The 22,341-nt window shown below is 36.7% G+C and overlaps 1 protein-coding gene across 1 annotated transcript; it reads right to left on the bottom strand.

Annotated features, from left to right (window-relative positions):
* Positions 1–340: 340 nt before the first annotated feature.
* Positions 341–3,800, bottom strand: LOC138896841 (uncharacterized). The gene is made up of 4 exons (XM_070182218.1): positions 2,925–3,800; positions 2,581–2,859; positions 2,388–2,504; positions 341–999 (listed from the first exon to the last, which is right to left on the bottom strand). Exons 2-4 carry the CDS (start codon positions 2,776–2,778, stop codon positions 673–675), a joined length of 642 nt encoding a protein of 213 aa, XP_070038319.1. The 5' UTR covers positions 2,779–2,859; positions 2,925–3,800; the 3' UTR covers positions 341–672.
* Positions 3,801–22,341: the final 18,541 nt, after the last annotated feature.

Genomic DNA, 22,341 nt, shown 5'->3' with positions numbered 1-22,341 from the left:
AAAAAGTAGAAAAAATATAATAATTTAATTTTCTTATATTTTCCACCTAATCTGTGGGAATTATTAAAAATAATTTAGATATTTGTTTTTACCATGAAAGCAGTGGAAAATATTCATGGTCTGGAAATAAACATATGAACATTCCCACGAATATCAATGGGAAATGTTGAAATTCTAGATAGAAATATGCACAAAATTCCCACGGAGTCGGTGGGAAATCCGTGGAAAATCTGAAAAATATTTTTATTGCCAAATCTATTTTTAGAACTACACCACCTTCCAAACAGAAAGTACAACCAACAATACAAGACTAAATACAATTAAGCATTCAAATACCAAATTCATCATGCAATCCAATTCATTTCATAAATAACAACTAATCAATCCATTTCATAATCAATATCCAACTAATCAGAAAGTAGAACAAAAACTCAAAAAACCAATATTCAATATTCAACATCCAGGTACCATCCAAGACAAGCTAATAAATGAAACTACTCCTTAGTTATCATCAGATGCTGGAGAACGGGGCACAGGAAATGCACCAGATGCTAAGAGGGACTTTATCTAAGACTTGAGACTTTTAACATTACTAGTGGCAAGTCTTAATGCATCGTCCCTTTGCCTCATTTCTTCCTCCATTCGCCTTTCCTCTTCCTCTCTTCGCCTATCTTATTCCTCCCTCCGCTTTTTCTCTTCTTCCCTTGCAGTCCTTTCTTGAAGATACAACTCAGTAATCTTCGCTACCTTCCTATTCAATTCCTCAAACTCATCCAGATCAACTGAGCAATGTGAGGAAGAATAAGAACCTGACAATCCAAAAGTACGATGACCGAGACTAAACTCTAATCCAAGGCCGTAGACTCTCCCCTTATGCACACCACCAGCTGCCTTAATCCACATGTCCATGATCTCCTCTTGGGATGGTTGGATTGGCCCACCTTGATCATCAATCGACTGACTTTGAATGAACTCCTCCAAGCTTCGTTTGAAAGAATCCTGTAAATAAATTACAATTATTATAAAAGTAAACTTTATTAAAGAAATTGTAAGGGAAAAAAAAGAGTGAATGCTAAGAAATATTAATGTTTTTGACTAATAATTCTTATATTAGGAAAAAAGGAGATCAGAAGGAAAAAGCTAAGTGTGAAGTTATAAATAAAACATGATTCATGTAATTTAATCAACTGGCACTTGAAAGCCTTTGTAACTAAGTGTGATGTTATAAATAAAAGTCAGTGAAAAAGAAACATAACTTTCCTTCAACTTTGAAGCTGAATGTATCTTTTAAATCAAATGGCCTATTATGATCAAATCGAGGTGCAATCCACATGTTTTCGGTGATGGTTTGAGGTGCAGTCCACATTATGACTACGATACGGTAGAGATAAATTTTATTGATAAATAACAGCTATCATTATCATACATGTTAAGCAAATGCATGAACTTACATGCACCAGTTCATACATGTTAAACAAATGCACCAGTTCATGCTTCTGCTAATGTGGTAGTAGTTTCTTCAACAAAATTAGCAAAAAAGGTAACAAAAACTACAATCATGTTATACTCTATTATGTACTAAATAACTATTCAACCTCCTTTCAACAAGAAAAAGGAAATCAGTTGAAGGGTACTGAGACCTAAAGACAAAAGGGCTATGCCAAAATCAAGAAGACATGGAAAATAGATATGGAGTATTGGAGTGTGGTACAAGTTTAGCATATATGGAAACTATACAGAGCACCCCAAGAGTAATTGAATGTAACAGAGCTTTCAAGAATAGCAACCCTTCCACTGAAAACTTATTCAGGTAATTTCCTCGAGTAACAACAATATATACCTGGAAGATAACAGTATCATGACACCAAAAAGCTCTAAAACAAAATTTAAACATATCCATCTCAATCTTGTTGCAATTTCATCTTCAAATCACATCAAGATGAACTTTGAAGGAGTAGGGAAAGCTACTCCAGCAATTCGGATTATGATGGCTCTCAAAAACCTTTATTCAATTCATCAATCCAGCCAAATCAAACTTAAACTGTATCGCAATCACATTAATTGGACCTTTTTTTTGGTTGGAAAGAGGAAATTATGCATCAGTACTGGAAGTACAAATAACAGTACCTATAGTCACAGGATCATTACAAAAAGAGGTACTAACAGAGGCACCAGATTGTCCAAAAGGTATATTAGAGTTACTCCTAACTACCCAATTACAGAAGTTCCTAGTTTGTCTGTCTCCAAAGATAATGAGATAAACGATGGGAGGAACTGAGTGTTACTCACACTCAAACAATTTAGCAGTTAGATCACTTATTCCAGTTGATAACAACTGAGTGTTACCAACAAATAAGCTAGTTTAAAATAAAGCTCATTAATCTTACATGGGTTGTCTCAGCGCTCGGCTCGACCCAAGTCATTTTTGTTCCATCCTTCAACTTCTTCATGTGGGTTTCCTCAAATACCTCATCATGAGTAACTAGTCTTCCTTTAGCCTTTTCCTAAAAAATAAATAATATCTTAAAAAATGGTAACAAAAATAGTTATAAATCAAGAAACATATATTAAAGAGATTACCAATATTCTTCTATGAGACGACATACTAACTGAACCGCCCGTGTGCACCGAGCCACCCTTGTCGGACAAACGGGTTGCCCTTCCCTGGACGCTCTTTTTCTCAAATTTTGAAGAGTTACAATACTCAAGAAGTTTAACCCATATATCATCAAGAATCCAACTTTGCCTCTTTTTACTTTCTCGAGCAGTCCGAAGCATATCACATAACCTATCAGAATATTTCTTCAAGAAAACGGCTCGTACCTCAGCCTAAGAATCGCGTGACCATGCACATTTCATCTGCAAATAAAACATGTTATAATGAATAAAAAGAGTTGAAAACTAAAGTAAAATATTAATTTTACCCTAAATTCAGCAAACATTTTGTCCCTAACGCGAGTTGGAACTTCTGACCAGAACCTCCATGGTGCGTGATAAATCGAACACATCGATTCAACCACGACTTTCATAGCCTGAGGAGGATAAAAGTTGAATTGAATTTAAAATAAGTTAGAAACTATATTTACAAATTAATTAGGAATTTAAAAGATGAATATTTACCCTGCTCCATCGGACACAATAATCAACCTCCGAAGATCATCATATTTTCCATTATTTGGAGGATCTTGCCTTCGTGTAGAAGTCTGTGTAGCTGTATCACTATAGGTGTATGGGGATGTCGAATTACTATCGACTCTAATATGTGGCCTAGAAATGCTGGGAGATGAAGACGGAGTAGATTCAGACGAAGGCATGGAAGAGTGGCTAGCAGGCAAACTAAATGATGAGGGCATGCCAGAGGAAGATGATGAACGAATGACCGATGAAGATGATGATGGAAGGAAAAGGTAAGATGATGAGGGTATGACATGCAAAGGTGGAGTGGATTTAGATAAAGGCGCGGAAGATTACCTAGCAGGCTGACTAAATGATGAGGGCATACCAGAGGAAGATGATGATGGCAGGACAAGGTAAGATGAGGAGGGTATGCCATACAAAAGTGGAGTGGATTTAGACGAAGGCATGGAAGTGTTCCTAGAAGGCTGACTAAATGATGAGGGCATGCTAGAGGAAGATGATAAATGAATGATTGGGGAAAATGATGATTGAATGCCAGAGGAAGATAATGAAGGAATGACCAGAGAAGATGATGATGACATGACTGGTAAGATGATAATGAGGGTACGCCAGGCCTAAGTTCAGGTATGTGCTGGGAAGATGCAGGATTAAAGAAGGGGGTAGATGAGGGAGCGTTATACCCTAGGTTATGTATATAGTATAAGGGGGGTAGAAATAATAACGGGCATGTAGGTGGAGGCACATGCGAACTAGAAGGTGTGTGCGGGGGAGAGGTAGTGATACCTAAGTTACCAGAAACTTTTGCTTTCTTTTGTTTTTTACCCTTATCTGGTGCAGTACCCTCTGGACGATCTTTACCTCGAGGAGCCATCTAAACAATATAAGCATAAGAAAAAATATGTTAATATGTTTAGAAACAAACTTAAATGCATAACATACAAGTTCGTAAAAAGAACAAACATATCAATCCTAATTGCTTAGTTCATCTTCATTAGAAATTTTATCCTCCTCGCTTGTTTCATTTTCATCATCATATTCTTCCTCCTCAGTTAGTTCATTTTTATCAGCGGAATCTTCCTCTTCATTGGACATAGATGTTCCAACCTCATGTTGAACTGAAGGATCAACTTCTTCGTGCATGCCTTCAATATGCAGTTCATATGCTAATTCATCATCCACAATTAGTTGAACACTTGATATATCATTCTGGTATGCTATATCTAGTGCATCCTTAACTTCTATTCTACCAACCGGCTTAGTTTTTATAACCACCCACCATTCAACCTTATTTTTACACGATGACGGATAAGGAGCGTAATACACTTGCTTCACATTCTGTGCAATGATAAATGGATTTTATCTTGAATACTGCCTCGTGTGATTAACTTCAACTATTTTATAGTGTTGGTGTACCTTTATTTGGTGTTGGATCAAACCACTTGCATCGAATAAGTACCAGTCTTTTCTTCGGCCAACCAATTTCTAAAATCTCCTAGAGTACACCATAATAATCAATATCTCTATCTTGGTCACCATCACCACGTTTCACCCAGACTCCGCTATTAATGGTTTTTTATTCTTAGACCATTCTTCTGTATAAAACTTGTACCTATTGACAAAGTACTTGGTTATAGTTTTGACTTGAGGTATAGGTCCCCAAGCTATATCACATAAAAATGGATCACCTATACCATTGTCAGGATTATGAACCTATATAGAGTTTGAAGAAAATTGAGAAGTTAGAAAATACTATTTGTGCAATAATGAGAATCTGGTAATATAATAATTAACACTTACATAATCTCTAAACTACTCTGAAAATTTGGATAAACAATATCTTGGCCAAACACACTCACAAAATAACTGTCCGACATATTTATAAAGTATATTAGTTAAAATACGGATATATCATGCAAGTAGGTCAATAATATAATTTCAGACCTACTTGTAAATTGTTGAACTTCGGGGCAATTGAGCAATACATGTGTTGTAGCAACTTTTTCTCCATCCCAGTCCAATTTCCTTTTTGATACTTCTTAGAATTTCTACCGGGTTGATTGAATATGGATATAGGCGGTGCCAAAGGATCATTATCACCTTCATCTTCATTCCGATTTGGCCTATTTCTCAAACATGGCACGTGATGCTCAAAATAATATGAACAGAAATGAGAAGTTTCTTTAACTAGATATGCTTCACATATTGATCCCTCAATCTTGGATTTTGTTTCACCATCCGTTTACATTTGCCAATAGTCCTACATAGCATAATTTTAGATGGGAAGAAGTGTAATCAAAACACATAAAGAAAAAATAATTAATGATTATCACCTCTCAAATGGATACATCCATCTATATTGAACAGGCCCTCCAAGTCGTGCCTCTCTTACAAGATGAACTGGGAGATGTTCCATTACATTGAAAAACCCACTTGGAAATTTTTTTGCCCATTTGTTTATGATTAAATGGATGTTACTCTCCATCAAAACTAGATTTTTCTCCCTCAATGTATTAGAACATAGGTCTTTGAAAAATAAGTTTATCTCTGTGATGGGTTTCCATATTCTCTCAGGCAATGCGTTAAATGCAATAGGAAGTAATGATTCCATGAAAATGTGACAATCATGACTTTTCATATACATCAGCTTTCCTTCTTTCATATCAACACAATTGGATAAGTTTGAAGCATACCCATCGGGCATTTTGAAATTTTGAACCCAATCACAGATCTTTCGTTTGTCATCCATTTTGAATGAATAACTAGCCTTGGGCTTCACCATCCTATTATTTTCTTGTCGTAGTTCTAATTCTCTTCGCCTATAGTATTCTTGTAAGTCTATCCTATCCTTCAAGTTATCATTTGTCCTGTTCTTGTCATCCATTACAGTATGAAACGGATTATCAAAGAAGTTCTTTTCAATATGCATGACATCCAAGTTATGTTGAAGAAGATTATACTTTCAATAAGGTAACTCCCAAAATATGCTTTGTTTAGTCCAATTATGCACAATTCCATAACCATGTAGTTTAAGCAATGGAGACTCTGTTATCTTAGGTAAATTCTTAACCCTCTCCTAAATTTTCTCCCCCGACAAGATTGTTGGTGGCTCATCATAATCAATTCGATTTTTTATAAATGCACTAGTATTTCTCCTGAACTCATGATCCATTGGCAAAAATTGACGGTGACAGTCAAACCATGTGTTCTTACCTCCATGTTTCAAAGTAAATACTTTTATGTCTTCCATACAGCAAGGACAAGCTAACTTTCCGGCAGTCGACCATCCAGATAACATTCCATAAGCAGGAAAGTCATTAATAGTCCACATCAAAGCAGCAGCAATTTAAAGTTTTGTTTAGTTGATACGTCGTATGTTTTAACACCTTCATGCCACAACAACTATAGCTCATTAATCAAAGGCTGCAAATATACATCAAATGAAATTTTTGGATTACTTGGACACGGAACTATGCCAGTTAGAAATAAATATAGACTTGTCATACACATCTCTGGTGGAAGATTATACGGTGTAACAAAAATAGGCCAACACGAATATAGTGCAGCAAAGACAGAAAGGAGTGAATCCATCTGCACATAAACCAAACCTAATATTTCTTGGTTCATTAGCGAAGCCAGGATATATCCTATCAAAATGCTTCCATGCTTCTCCAACTGAAGGATGACACAAAACACTAGGCGCCCTTCTATTTTTGTAATGCCACCTCATATGAGGAGCGGAACTCAATGACACATACAACCTTTTTAACCTAGGTATAATAGGTAAGTAATGCATCCTCTTAATTGGAACTTTCTTCGCTTTGGCATTTGTGACTTCCTTAAAACGAGATAATCCACAAAATTTGCACGCTTCTAGAGCCGTATCATCTTTATAATATAACATACAACTTTTTTTACAACAATCAATTTTTGTTGAGGAAAGTCCTAACTTGGAAACTAACTTCTTAGACTTATAGTAATCACCGGGTAAGTTAATGTTCGGGCTAACTTCACCGATAAGCCTAATTATAGCATTTATGGCAGCTTGAGAAATATTCCTATCTGATTTAATAATTAGTAATCTAACTGCAACAAACAACTCCGAATGTATTGAGCCTTCATAGAGTGGGCGAGTAGCCGCCTCTAATAATTCATAAAAGTGGGCCTCATCATTGGGAGACTCATCAACATTTTGTTGTTGATTGAACTCCTGGGTGTATCTCAAACCATTTCATGCATTTGAGAATTTTCATAATTATTCTCAAAGAATGTATTACTATCACAACCAGTAAGATTATGTAAGTCAACATCAGCTAAATTACTATAGTTCTCTCCATGAACCATCAAGACATAGTAATTTTCTCTAAACCCCTTTCTATAAAGATGAACTTTAACATCCTCAGGTATCAACAACTTTATACAATTGCACTTAGCACAAGAACACCTAATTGTTCCTTCATTACGGAATTCAGGAAGTGTTCTTGCATAAGCAATTAATCCTTTAACACCTACAAATTCTTCTTTCAATCCCCCACGATTAGGACGATTTCTATCGTACATCCATCTACGATGTTGTTCCATATATTACACAATAACAAGATAAAAAAATTAAATAAAAAATGAATAATTTATTTTATTCAAGTTAGTTTACAATTAAACTTGAATATACATCTTAGATAACTCACATTTCTTTTTTATTTTTATTAAGTTAAGAAAACTTATGGTTGTATATCAATTTTTTGTGAATGAACAATTCTTTTTAATAGAAGCGCTCTCAACAAATACTTGAAATTAGTTTTAGAAATACCAACTCAAATCAAGACTCTAAGAGACTTATCATGCATCAATATCATGGTTCTTAAAAAAAAGTAATTAAAGGAGTTGGTAAAGATGTAATTCTCACTCACAAAATTCTAACATATTGCAATGTCTCAATAATTAACATAACATTTAAATGGATAAGAATATAATATCACATAGGAAACTTATTTCAGTTTCTTAATGGTCAAAGTATATATATTGGGTGTAAGCTTTACTGCCTCCTTTATCAATATCTCCTTGTAGCAAAGAAATGATAACCTAGCAAAACAAGTTTTACAAGGAATATTAAATTCAATTTGGATTCTCATCCAAAGGCCTGTACAGTACAAACTAACTAATGTGATTTTTAAAGTCAAATGGTTATGAAAAGATGATTTGCAATTATTTTGTTGTTTCATTAGGGAAACTAGCTAATTTTAATCCATGAATAATTGTATTATCCCAGTTTTGATCCTTGTGTTATCCAACATATCACATTTAACCTTTAATTAAATTTATGTGTGGTTTTACTCCAATTATTAATGAAAACTTTAGAAAAAATATCAAGCCTTGAGGTGCACTGCAATTGCAGTGCTTCTAATGCAATACAAACAATATCAGGCCTCAATAAGTCTCATAATAATAAAATTCTTTTTAATGTATACATTACTATGATATGCAGTAGTTATTTTAGACTTCTTCAGTACATTAGTCTTATGATCCCACCTTTATGACCAAAGTTGACAAATTCAGTAGTAATGATGGTCGTGAAGTAGGATTGAGCTGGCCATTTCTGGGAATAATAAGGATTAAAAATTCAGTAAGTTTCTATCAATGAGGATCTTTAACTGAAAATGCAGAAAAGAAAGTAAACTGTTATAGAATCAGGAGAAAACAAAATAGGCCTGCAATCTAAAATCACTATGATAAGAAAACATTCATGGAGTTATTTTAACTCACATGAATTGAACGTAACTTATTAGCGAAAATCCTACATTTGCAACATAGGTCATATGCCACTACTACTGAGCATCCAGACGCGAAGCCAAGGTGAATATTTGTAATTATAATTAGCACCTTTGTCGTTAGAAGTTAATGCAATAATAACTTGATGTTTAATTAACTTGAAACAGGGGATTGAAAGGAGAGTACTTTCCCGTGTATGTGGCACTGGGACTAATAGAAATATCCATGGGTTTTGTGGCACACACAGCCACGCATCAGCTGAAGCGTTCGCCTAATGTGTCTGTGAAAAAATCAAGGAGGGAAACTGTACCAGAGGTGGCAGAACCGGACAATGTATTGAATGATTCCGATAGATTTATTAAGAAATCTTTTCTCAGAAAGGTGGCTCGTGATCTAAATCTAGGTAAAATCTAATAATAAGCCTAAGTGAAAGGAAAAGAAAAATTCAAATGGGGCTACGAACTAAGGACCCAAGAACCCAACTACACACAAAAGCTAGATTTTCAAGCATGGAGGAACCCTAGATTTTTAGGCATTTAGGGTAAAATCAGAAAAGGGAGAAAGAAAGGGGGAGGAAGCGAGCGCGCGAGAGAGAGAGAGAGGCGTCATTACCTGTGATAATATTTTAATGGGAACTGCCACTGATAATATATATATGGGAACTTTCTCAGGGAAATTTGCATTTATCTAGTAGTGCACTGCCTTAAATTTAGATCCTTATGCTTGAACAACTATTGGAGACTCCGATGATCCATAAACACCTAGCAAAATACACCGTAGAGATAATGCCTCCAAATCTTCAATGTATGACTGCCAACTCCAAAACATGAATATGGTATTTCTTCTCATGGGGCTTCAACTATCGTGGCAGAGTTGAAAATCTAATAATAATCCTCTGAAATTAAAGTGAAAGGAGAAGAAAAATTCAGATATGTCTATGAACTCAGGACCCAAGAACCCAACTACACACACAAACCACACACAAAAGATTTTCAGGCATGAAGGAACCCTAGGTTTTTAGGCATTTAGGGTAAAATCAGAAAAGAGAGAAAGAAGGGAATGGGGGAGAGAGCGTGTGCATGCGAGAGAGAGAGAGAGAGAGAGAGAGAGAGAGAGAGAGAGAGAGGTGTCACTTACCTGTGATTTTGCATGACTGAAAGCTCTAGGGCAAGAATTGAGGTTTCTGCGAAGAGAATGAGAGAGAAAGAGAAGAATGAGAGTGAAAATTAAAAGGGAAGAAAAATAAGGGATATACGCCTAACGTAATAAGAAGGACATTCCCACTGAATCACTAGGTATATTTGTGAAAATTATCTTATATAAATTCATTTTTATTTTTGGTGAAATAGTTTTTAAGCTCGCGGGTTTTGGACCAAATATAAGAGTTCGAAATTTTGAGCTTCCCACTGCATCCGTGGAAAATATTAAAATAATCTTTTATGTTAGGTTCCCACCGTTTCACTGGGGAGAGTTTAATAATTTTATTTTTAATGACATTGTCACTGATTCGGTGAAAAAAGTATTACGCATTTTTTTGCGCCACTTAGTTCCCACGTATAGTCTGTGGGAACGTTTTTAAAAAAAGGGTAAAAGAAACCTTTTCCATTTTCCACTGAGTGTTTTTTATATTTCAGTGGGAAGTGCCGCTGATAATATATATGTGAGAACTTTTCCTGGGAAATTTGTATTTTTCTAGTAGTGCGCTGCCTCAAATTTAGATCCTTTTGCTTGAACAACTATTGGAGACTCTGATGATCCGTAAACACCTAACAAAACACATCGTAGAGATAATGCCTTCAAATCTTCAACGTATGGCTGCCAACTCCAAAATATGAATTGGGTAGTTCTTCTCATGGGGCTTCAACTATTGTGGCGGAGTTGAAAATCTTATAATAATTCTCTAAAATTAAAGTGAAAAGAGAAGAAAAATTCAAAGAACCCAACTACATACACAAACCACACATAAAAGCTAGATTTCCAGGCATAGAGGAATCCTAGATTTTTAGGCATTTAGGGTAAAATCAGAAAAGGGAGAATATAAAAGGGGGGAAGGGAGAGTGCGCGCGCGTGAGAGAGAGAGAGAGAGATGCGTCACTTATCTGTGATTTTGCATGAATGAAAGCTTTAGGGCAAGAATGGAGGTTTCTGCGAAGAGAATGAGAGAGAAAGAGAAGAATGAGACTGAAAATTAAAAGAGAAGAAAAATAAGGGATATACGCCTAATGTAATAGGAAAGACATTCCCACTGAATCACTAGGTATATTTTTGGGAATTGTCTTATATAAATGCATTTTTGTTTTGGTGAAATAGTTTTTAAGCTCGCGATTTTTGGACCAAATATAAGAGTTCGAAATTTTGATCTTCCCACTATATCAGTGGAAAATATTAAAATAATCTTTTATCTTAGGTTCCCACCATTTCACTGGGGAGAGTTTAATAATTTTATTTTTAATGATATTCCCACTGATTCGGTGGAAAAAATATTACATGCCTTTTTGCGCCACCTAGTTCCCACGTATAGTCCGTGGGAATATTTTTTTAAAAAAAGGTAAAAGAAAACTTTTTCATTTTCCACTGATTATTTTACATTTCAGTGGGAACTGCCACTGATAATATATCTGTGAAAAATTTCCCTGGGAAATTTGTATTTTTCTAGTAGTGCGCTGCCTCAAATTTAGATCATTTTGCTTGAACAAGTACTGGAGACTCCGATGATCCGTAAACACCTCACAAGACACACCGTAGAGATAATGCCTCCAAATCTTCAATGCATGGCTGCCAACTCCAAAACATGAATAGGGTAGTTCTTCTCAAGGGGCTTCAACTGTCATGGAATATAAGCAATCACTCTACCCTCCTGCATCAAGCCACACCCAATACCAATCTGAGAAGTATCACAATACACTGTATAAGAACCGGATACTGAAGGCAAAATTAGAATTGGAGTTGTGGTCAAGACAGTCTTGAGCTTCTTAAAGCTCTCCTCACACTTATCCGACTACCTGAATGGCGCACCCTTCTTGATTAACCTGGTCAAAGGCGCTGCAATGGACGAGAAACCATCCACGAAGAGACGATAATATCCGGACAATCTGAGAAAACTCCGAATCTCAGTAGCTGAAGACGATCTAGGCCAACTCTGAATCTTCTCTATCTTCTTTGGATCAACCTTAATCCCCTCACTGGACACCACGTGCCCCAAGAACGCCACCGAATTGAGCCAAAACTCACACTTGGAGAACTTGGCATAAAGCTTCTCCTCTCTCAACCTCTGTAGTACAATCCTCAAATGATGTGCATGGTCTTTTTGGCTACGTGAGTACACCAGGATATTATCAATAAATACTATAACAAACAAATCAAGATTTAGCTGGAATACACTGTTCATCAGATGCGTGAATGTTGTTGGGGCATTGGTCAACCCAAAAGACATCATAAGGAACTCATAGTGACCATAGTGAGCCCTGAATGCCGTCTTTAGAATATCTGAGTCCCGAATCTTCAACTGGTGATACCCATACCTCAAATCAATCTTAGAGAACACTCTTGCTCCCTGAAGTTGGTCAAATAAATCATCAATGCGTGGAAAATGATACTTGTTCTCAATTGTAACTTTGTTCAACTGCCTATAGTCGATGTATATCTGCATAGTACCATCCTTCTTCTTCATAAACAGAACTGGTGAACCCAAAGGTGACACACTAGACCTAATTAAACCCTTAACAAGAAGCTCCTGAAGCTACTCTTTCAATTCCTTTAACTCTGTTGGTGCCATACGGTACGGAGGAATAGAAATGGGCTGAGTGCCCAGCACTAAGTCAATACCAAAATCAATATCCCTGACAGGTGGCATGCCCGACTGGTCTGGAGGAAATACATCCGGAAAGTCTCGCACTACCTGAACAAAATTAATAGTAGGAGTATCAATACCAACATCCCTCACAAAGGCTAAATATAACAAACGCCCTTTCCCAACCATATGTTGGGCCTTCAGATAAGAAATCACCCTGCTGGGAACATAATATAGAGAACCTCTCCACTCGATCCTAGGAAAGCCCGACATCACTAACGTCACAGTCTTAGCGTAACAATCCAGAATAGCATGAATGGGGACAACCAATCCATACCCAGAATCACGTTAAAATCAACCATACTAAGCAATAAGAGATCAACTCTAGTCTCCAAGCCTCCAATGATCACCATACACGATCGATACACACGGTCCACAATAATAGTATCGCCCACCAGCGTAGATACATGAACAAGTGAAGCTAAGGACTCATGGGACATATCCAAATAATGCGTAAAATAGGATGATGTATATGAATAAGTGGAACCAGGGTCAAATAATGTGGAACTCTGTGGCACACTGAAACAATACATGTGATCACTGCGTCTGAAGCAACGGCCTCTTGCCTGGCAGGGATAGCATAGAATTGAGCCTGACCGCCACCTGATCGGCCTCCCCCTAGGTCAACTTCTAGCTATCTGAGCCTCACCTTGAGCTAGCTGGGCGGGTGGTGAAGTAACTGGTGTGGAAGTCATAGCTTGACCCCTCTGTTGAACTGGACCACAAGGCGACGGGGACACTGCCTCCACACATAGCCAAACTCCATGCACTCGAAGCAACTCCCTGATGGTGGTAGGGACTGAATCGAACCCTGAAAACTAGAATAACTGCTAGAGGAACCTGGCACAGATGAACCCTGAACAGATGGAGCATGGGATAAAATCTGAGTTGGGAAGGCACTGAGAGATGAGTGACCCGGAAGAGCACTATATGAACTATGGCTAGCGGATGCACCACGATGGATCGAACGATTCATCTAAGCGGGCCTATAAGGACGACCCCTGATGTGGTAGGACTACCTTCTAGAAGAAATATTGCTGAAACCACCTAAATCACGAGGCCTCTTAGCCTCCCTCTCCTCACGCTCCTAACTACGAACCTGCTCTAGCCACCTAGAAATATCAACGACCTCATCGAAACTAGCACCTGATGTAATCTCCCTAGTCATAACAAATCGCAGTTCATAGTTGAGGCCATCAATGAACCTCTTAATCCTCTACCTCTCTGTGGTAACTAACCAGATCGCGTGATGAGCCAACTCTGAAAATCTCATCTCGTACTAGGTCACAGACACACCCTCCTGGCGTAGCTGCACAAACTGCCACCGTAAATCCTCCCTGTGGGTCGGTGACATAAACTTCTCCAAGAAGAGAACGGATAACTCATGCCATAAAAGTGGTGCAACACCAGCTGGCCTACTCCGCTCATAGGTCTCCCACCATCTGAAGGCTACCCCCAACAGCTAAAAAGTAGTAAATGAGACCCTACTAGTCTCCAGAATACCGGCCGTGGGAAGAATCCGCTGGCACCTATCCAAGAAGTCCCGAGCATCCTCTAACTTAGGACCACTAAATGATGGAGGATTGAGCGCCCCAAACCTCTCTAGTCTCTTTTGCTCCTTGTCACTCATAGTGGGACCCATTCAGGCCTATGCAACTACAATCGGCTAGGCTGGTAGTACCCCCGGTATCTGAAGTCCCTACACCACCTGCTTCGAAGTACGGGCGGCAGGAGTCTGAGCACCTCCCCTGGCGTGAGAAGTGGCTGGTGTGGTCGGAACTGAAACCGCCTGAGCAAGGCTAGTGCAAACAATAAATATTTGGGCTAGAGCCTTCTGAAGGCCTGGAATCACATTGGGCATAGCTTATGCCTGAGCTGGTTCTACCGGCTCAACCACATCTTGAATCTGCTCCTGAGATGGAGCAACTGGTGGATCTATATGTGCTGCTCTAGCTGCAGTACGAGCTACACCTCGGCCTCTACCGAGGCCCTAGACTCTCATGGCCTTAGCTAATGGTACTGGGGGTCATCCGCCTGATACGTTAACACGTTACCTCACCATTTTTGAGAGAATATAATTATAAAAGTTTAGTTTCCGGAATCAACAAATTCGCACGAAAAGAATACAAGAAAGTGAAGTTTTCCAAATGGTTCGGCAGCCTCTCGAAGATAAGCATAAACGTCTCTGTACCGATCCACAAGACTCTACTAAACCTGCTCATGACTCGTGAGACCTATGTAACCTAGACTCTGATACCAACTTGTCACGACCCAAAATCTCACATGTCGTGATGGCGCCTATCACAATAGTAGGCAAGTCGAAAACTCACAAATACCACACATCCATAATTTAAAACATACTGAAATAAGCTTAAATAGTTAAAATCTCAAAATTAACTGATAAATAAATACCGCAACTCAATACAAAATCCCCTAAAATTCGGGTGTCACTGAGTACATAAGCATCTAAATGATAACATAGTCTGTCTGCTAAAAAAATTGTCTAGAAAGATAGAACATTACAAATAACTGAAAAGAAGGAGAGTCAAGGTTCGCGGATGCCAGGGCAGCTACCTTGATAGTCTCCAACAGATAAAGCTCCAAAGCTAGCAACCGCCATACCAGGAGGTACCTGGATCTGCACATGAAGTGCAGAGTGTAGTATGAGTACCATCGACCCAATGTACATAATAAGTAACAAGACTAACCTTGGGCTAAAAGTAATGACGAGCTCAACAGATATAGTCCACATACAGATTTTAAACGGTACAAAAATATAGATATGCTTTCAACCTTAATAGTTTAATTTCAACATGGATGAAATATGCCAAGTGTGACTGATATAAAGAATGACACATCACTATATCTACATGTCAATTATGCATGCCAACTATAATGCAACACAGTGATAAAATCATATGCATACTCTCGGAGTACTAAATCTCACTCAGCATGCTCAATCACTCAGTCCTTCCAGTCACTCGACACTCGCATTCAGTAGGTACCTATGCTCACTGCTGGTGAGTCAGACTCCGGAGGGGTGGATCTTGCCCAAGCGTTAAAATAAGCAAGTCGTGGCATAAATCAATAAAGCCTGTTGCGACGTGCAGCCCGATCCCAGAAATATCACTCACAATCAGGCCCTCGGCCTCACTCAGTCATCAATTTGTCCAGTCTCTCGGTCTCACAAATATCATGACAATCAGCCCAAATAATGATGATATGATGTATCAATAAATGGAAATATAGACAGAGATATGATATTCAAATGATAGATGTGACTGAGTATATTTTTGCAAATTAAGCAAGTAATTTAACAGCAACACGACCTTTGTGGGTCCCAATAGTACTAGCATATAGCCTAAGTATGATTTCTAACATGAATCACAGCTCAATCCCTCTAACACATGAAGAGTACACCGATAATACTCAGATTAGATGACTACACAGTACCACGAAATTGAATGAGTCACAATTTCAATGGTGCATGACCACACGCCCGTCACCTAGCATGCGCGTCACCTCAACACCAACCATTTAACATGTAATTCATGAATTCATACTCTGAGAACCAAGTTTAGAAGTATTACTTACCTCAAACCGTGCAAATCTCCACTCCAATAAGTCCCTGCCTCGCTAATCAGCCTCCAAACACCTCGAATCTAGCCCTAAACAACTCGACACAATCAACACAAGTTATACGAATCAATTCCATATGATAAAGCTAAGTTCTTTAACAAAAATTAAAAAGTCAACTCAAAAGGTCAACCCCCGGCCCACATCTCGGAATCTGATGAAATGTTAATAAAATTCAAACACTCATTCAACAACGAGTCCAATCACACAAAACTTACTCAATTCCAATCACAACTCAACCTTCAAATACTCAAATTAAAGCCTATAAAGTTTCTATAATTTTCCCAATTTTTCAAACCAAAACACTAATTAAATGATAAAAATAATGGTAGATTCATATATAACAACCAAATCCGAGTTAGAATTACATATCTCAATCAAATCCTTGAAAATCCCTTCAAGAATCGCCCAAATTCGAGGTCTCTATCCCAAAATATGAAAAATGGGTTCGAACCCTCGATTTTGATATTTAACACTGTTGCTTAGATGCCCTTCTTTGAGAACGCGGAAACTGCCTCGCTTTCGCGAAGAACAAATCCTCCACTTCCAAAAAGATCTCTTATGCGAACGCAAGTGCCCAGCCGTGAAATCGATGACCAAATGACCCCATACTTCACGAACGTGAATCCTCAGTCGCGAACGCGTAGGTCTAATGCATGAAGTCCCCCAGCCTGCCTCTCTTATTCGCGAATGCGACTCCTTGCTTGTGATCGTGATGCACAGCCTCACCAAGCCTTTGCGACGTATCCCACTACTCCCGAACACGAAGGGAAAACTTCTCCAGCCTCCCTGATACCCTTCGCGAATGCGAGACCTCTCTTACGAACACGTATAAGGAAACCAGATACTAAAAATCTGTAGCTCTACAAGGCCAAATTCAATCCGCAATCAACCCGAAACTCACTCGAGGCCGCCGGGACCTTAATCAAACATACCAACAAGTCCTAAACTATCATACGAACTTGTTCGAAGCCTCAAATCACATCAAACAATACTAAAACCATGAATCGCACATCGATTCAAGCCTAATGTACTTATTAACTTCTAACTTCTAACTTTCCAAACTAATGTCGAAACATGCCAAACCAACTCCGATTGACCTTAAATTTTTCACACAAGTCATAAATGGCACAACAAACCTATTCCATCTTTCGAAACAAAAATTCGAGCTCGGTAACTACAAAGTCAACTCTCGGTCAAACCTCTCAACTCTTCAAACTTCAACTTTTTCAATTTTTGCCAATTCAAGCCAAAATCTTCTATGGACCTCCAAATCAATATCCGAAAATACTCCTAAGTCTAAAATTACCCTACGGAGCTATCAGAACTATCAAAACTCCATTTCGAAGTCAATTACATATAAGTTAACATCTGGTCAACTCTTTCAACTTAGGCTTCCAATCTTAGGACTAAGTGTTCCAATTTATTCTGAAATATCCCCGAAACCAAACCAACTATCCCGATAACTCACATAACAATAAATGAGCCCGGAATAAACAATAAATGGGAAAACAGAGGTACAACTCTCAAAACGATCGTACGGGTCGTTATACTACTTCAATGATTTAACTTTAACTATATAATAAGTGAAAGTACTTTGGTACGCCAAAAGGGTATTTTCATAAATATGTGTTGTTTTATGGGTACTTTAGTAATTCTTTGTCATTAGGAGTCATGTATTGCAACTTCAGATAAACCGCTTTACATAGATACCATCGATACCAAAACCCAATTCTTGGGTTTTCTCGCCTTCGGTTCTTTTACTCTTTTTGGTCTTTACTCTTTCAAGTATGAGCTCATTGATATGGTAAATCTGTAATTTTTTTATTGTGGTACTTGTATATGGGTGAAATCGAGCTTATGGTGCATCTCGCCATCCGACAAGATGAGCCAGCCTTAAGACATGGAGTCAAGGGATCGAAATTGAGCCAAAGTCCTACCGGGCCAGAACCCGGGGGCATGACGCCTGCCCTCGAGAATATCGAGTCCATGGTCCCGGAATCGGTCCTAGCCTTGAACGACTTCGAAGAACATTGTTAGATAATCCAGCATAACCAACAGAAAGCCGAAATATCTATGACCAACCACATATCACGGCATGTATCTCGGTACGTATCGATAAGGAATTGACAATCAGTAAATCAGAAGATTGATTTACCTTTTATAGAATTGTACCTAAAGTATGACTCTCCTACTATATATAGGGGTCTGATAATTCATGAACCACATTATAACACGCACTCAAAAGCAATATATTATTATTTTCTCTGTCTTTAGCTCTTGATCTTTTTTATCTGTACCGGTCGTGGTGAGCCCGGCTCGAGAGTGACTATTTCACAAAGGCTGAAACTATCCAACTCGTGTGGTTTGAATTTATTTTTTTTTTGTTTGTTCAATAGTAACATAATTTATCGTTTCGTATCAAGTTAATCCGCATATCCTTAAAATCACTTACAAATTAATTGTTATCTGATTTTGAAGGTAAACAGTACTATCTGTTGGTAAAAATTAGGATTTGATCTTTACTTTTTCACAGTTTATCCATCTTTGTTCTACTTGAATTCGGTGTGCACTCTCTCGTTTATTGAGTTATTTGTGCAATTTCGCTTTGTTTATTGCAGTTTCCTTGTTGGCAACTACAGTGTGCTGAGCATATATTTATTTTTTCGAATAAATTTTTGCTAGAAATTTTACATCTATATTAGTAATTATGCCCGTTTAACACATGCATTATGTATTTTGTCTTTTGCTACTAACTTATCAGTTCAAAATTAAATCGTTTTACTGAAACTTTGAGGTCTTAAAATTGTTGCTAGAAAATTGGTTCTCATTATTTGTGATATAATATAGATCGATACTAGAAAGAAAGATATGAAGATCGAAAGAGCGGTATGGGTTATCTGTGGTTGCTGGTAACATACGTCGAGTATGATTACTTCACTAGCTTGTGTGACAAAAAAGTCAGAAAATGAAGATGCACCCACATTCGTTTCCTTCGGTTCTTTCACCATTTGTTCCCCTTTTGTGTAATTTTTTTTTAATTTTTTTATAATGTGATTATTACTAATAATCATTGAAGTGGACTATATAAGTGAAAATTACATTATAAAAAATAAAATTACACAAAAAAGGGGAACAAAAAGTGAAAAAACCGAAGGAAAAGAACGTGGGTACATCTTCATTTTAAAATTTTTTTGTCACACAAACTAGTAAAGTAATCACACTCGGTGTATGTTAGCAGTAACCACAAATTACCCATACCCCTCTTTCATTGTTCATTTCTTTCTTTCTAAAATCGATCTATATTATTTGTGTCTATATTATAGCACAAATAATGAGACCCAATTTTCCAGCAGCAATTTTGAGACCTCAAATTTTCTGTAAAACAGTTTAATTTTAAACTGATAAGTTAGTAGCAAAAGACAAAATACATAATGCATATGCTAAACGGGTATAATTAATGATATGGATGCAAAAATTCTAGCAAAACATTATTCAAAATAATATAAAATTAATATATACTTAGCACACTGTAGTTGCCAATAGAGATACTGCAATAAACAAAGAGAAATTGCACAAATAACTTAATAAACGAGAGAGGGCACACTAAATTCAAGTAGAACAAAGATGGATAAATCGTGAAAGAGTGAAGATCAAATCCTAATTTTTACCAACAGATAATACCCAAAAAAAAGATTGCAGAAAAATTTACCATATCAAAGCTCATACTTGAAAGAGTAAAGACCAAAAAGAGTAAAAGAACCGAAGGCAAGAAAACCCAAGAATTCGGTTTTGGTATCGATGGTATTTATGTAAAGCGTTTAATCTGAAGTTGCAATACATGATCGCTAAGGAATGACAAAGAATTACTAAATTACCCATAAAACAACACATATTTATGAAAATACCCTTTCGTCGTAGCAAAGTACTTTCTTCGCTTATTATATAGTTAAAGTTGAAGGTCCTAGGCTCCCGTAAGTGGGTTTTTTGGTAAACTAGATAGGAAGGGCCAAATATATCCCTATACTTTCGAAAGTGGTCTAAAAATATCACTCGTTATATTATTGGGCTATATATACCCTTCCTGTCATACTTGGAACAAATATACCCTTATTTTGAATGGAGTGCCACGTGTCAGCACCAGATGAAAATGACCTATTTATTTTTTTTTTACCCGATCCGTTTTAAAATTCAGTTTTTTTAAAGCATATATTTTGTAAAAAGTGGAATTTATTTTTGTAAAAACTGAAAAAAAAGAAATTTGTAAATTATATATTTTTAAGTCTTTTCAGTTTTTTTAAAGTATTGTTTTTGTAAAATCAGAAAAAAAAATATTTTTTAAAAAATGCTTTAAAAACTGTAAAATATATATTCTATAAAAACTATAAAAAAAAAAAGAAATTTACAAAATATATATTTTTAAGACTTTTCAGTTTTTTTAAAGTATTTGTTTTTGTAAAAATTAAAAAAAAATATTTTTTTAAAAAACTAGAAAAAAAGGCTCTCCTAAAGCAGTGGATTACATATGCATTAGTTTTAAAAAAATACAAATATTTTGCAAAATTCTTTTTTTTTTTCAGTTTTTACACAAAAAATACTTTAAAAAACTGAAAAATATATATTTTGCAATTTTCTTTTTTTTTTTTTTTTTCAGTTTTTACAGAATATATATTTTCAGTTTTAAAGCATTTTTTAAAAAAATATTTTTTTTTCAGTTTTTACAAAAAAAATACTTTAAAAAAACTGAAAAGATTTAAAAATCTATATTTTACAAATTCCTTTTTTATTTTTATTTTTAGTTTTTACAAAATATATGCTTTTAAAAAGCTAAATTTTAAAACGGGTCGGGTGATGAGTTTTTTAAAATAGATCGGGTAAAAAAAAAAGGGTCATTTTCATCTGGTGCTGACACGTGACACTCCATCCAAAATAAGGGTATATTTATTCCAATGTATAACGGAAAGGGTATATATAGCCCAATAGTATAACGGGGGGTATTCTCCCCTAAGTGGATTTTTTGGTAAACTAGATAGGAAAATTAAACCCCTTTTGCCGTAAAATTAAACATAGCGTAAAATTTACATAGTTTGGGGAGCGTAGCTCCCTGTACAGGAATTATTTTTAAAGTTTGTCTAGTAAAAGTAATTTGTGATATGATTATCCAAAAAATAACATTAACAAATACACAAGAAACTATTTACCCGAAAAACGGTACAATTGAATTTGTTCGTGGTTTCTAGACAAGTGAATTAATTTGAACCAAAAAATAATGAAATCACTGATGAAATATGAAATACTTAGCCTTAGAATATAGACGAAACAACAGAGCTAATGAGTCCGGGAACAAGGTTTTCGGGCACAACAATGATAAGATCAAAAGCGAGAGAATAAAGTTGTATTAAAATGCTGTATAGAATGTAGCATAAGTTAGCCAGAAAATTCCCTCTTACAATGATAACTGAGCTCTCTATTTATAACTATGTCTAGAGAAGGAGGTCCTAGGATCATGTCCTTATTTAGTGTCAATTATGAGGGTCATTGATGAAGATGTAACGTTGGACATAAATGCTAAATTCCTTATAACGGACCATCATCCTTAATGCTGTAAAATATTCTGTATTAAATGTTACCGGGCGCAAAGCATTTAATACTCCATTTATGATCGTTATTCCTTCTGGTGACAAGCGGAACAGCTATGTTCGGTGGCCATCCCCATCTTGTGTTCCATATGTCCTTCCTTTAAGCGGCCATGTGTCATGTCGTATTTTTTCCAATACAGATAGTCCCCCTGCTTTCTGGTGACACAATCTTGAGTTATCGGGAAGTTGGTAGAAAGCACCTTTTTGGCGGGAATTACTATAACTCCCTTTGAAGTTCTCTGACAGATGATTAGACGCATGACTCTCCATATTTAATTCCCCGAACACGCGTCATCCCACGATTCAGCATAACCT

Source organism: Nicotiana tomentosiformis, chromosome 8 (genome assembly GCF_000390325.3).
Source record: "Nicotiana tomentosiformis chromosome 8, ASM39032v3, whole genome shotgun sequence".
In the NCBI taxonomy this organism is placed as follows: domain Eukaryota; kingdom Viridiplantae; phylum Streptophyta; class Magnoliopsida; order Solanales; family Solanaceae; genus Nicotiana; species Nicotiana tomentosiformis.
Note: the sequence above shows the minus strand (reverse complement) of the source record. Positions and strands in the feature narration are given on the sequence as shown.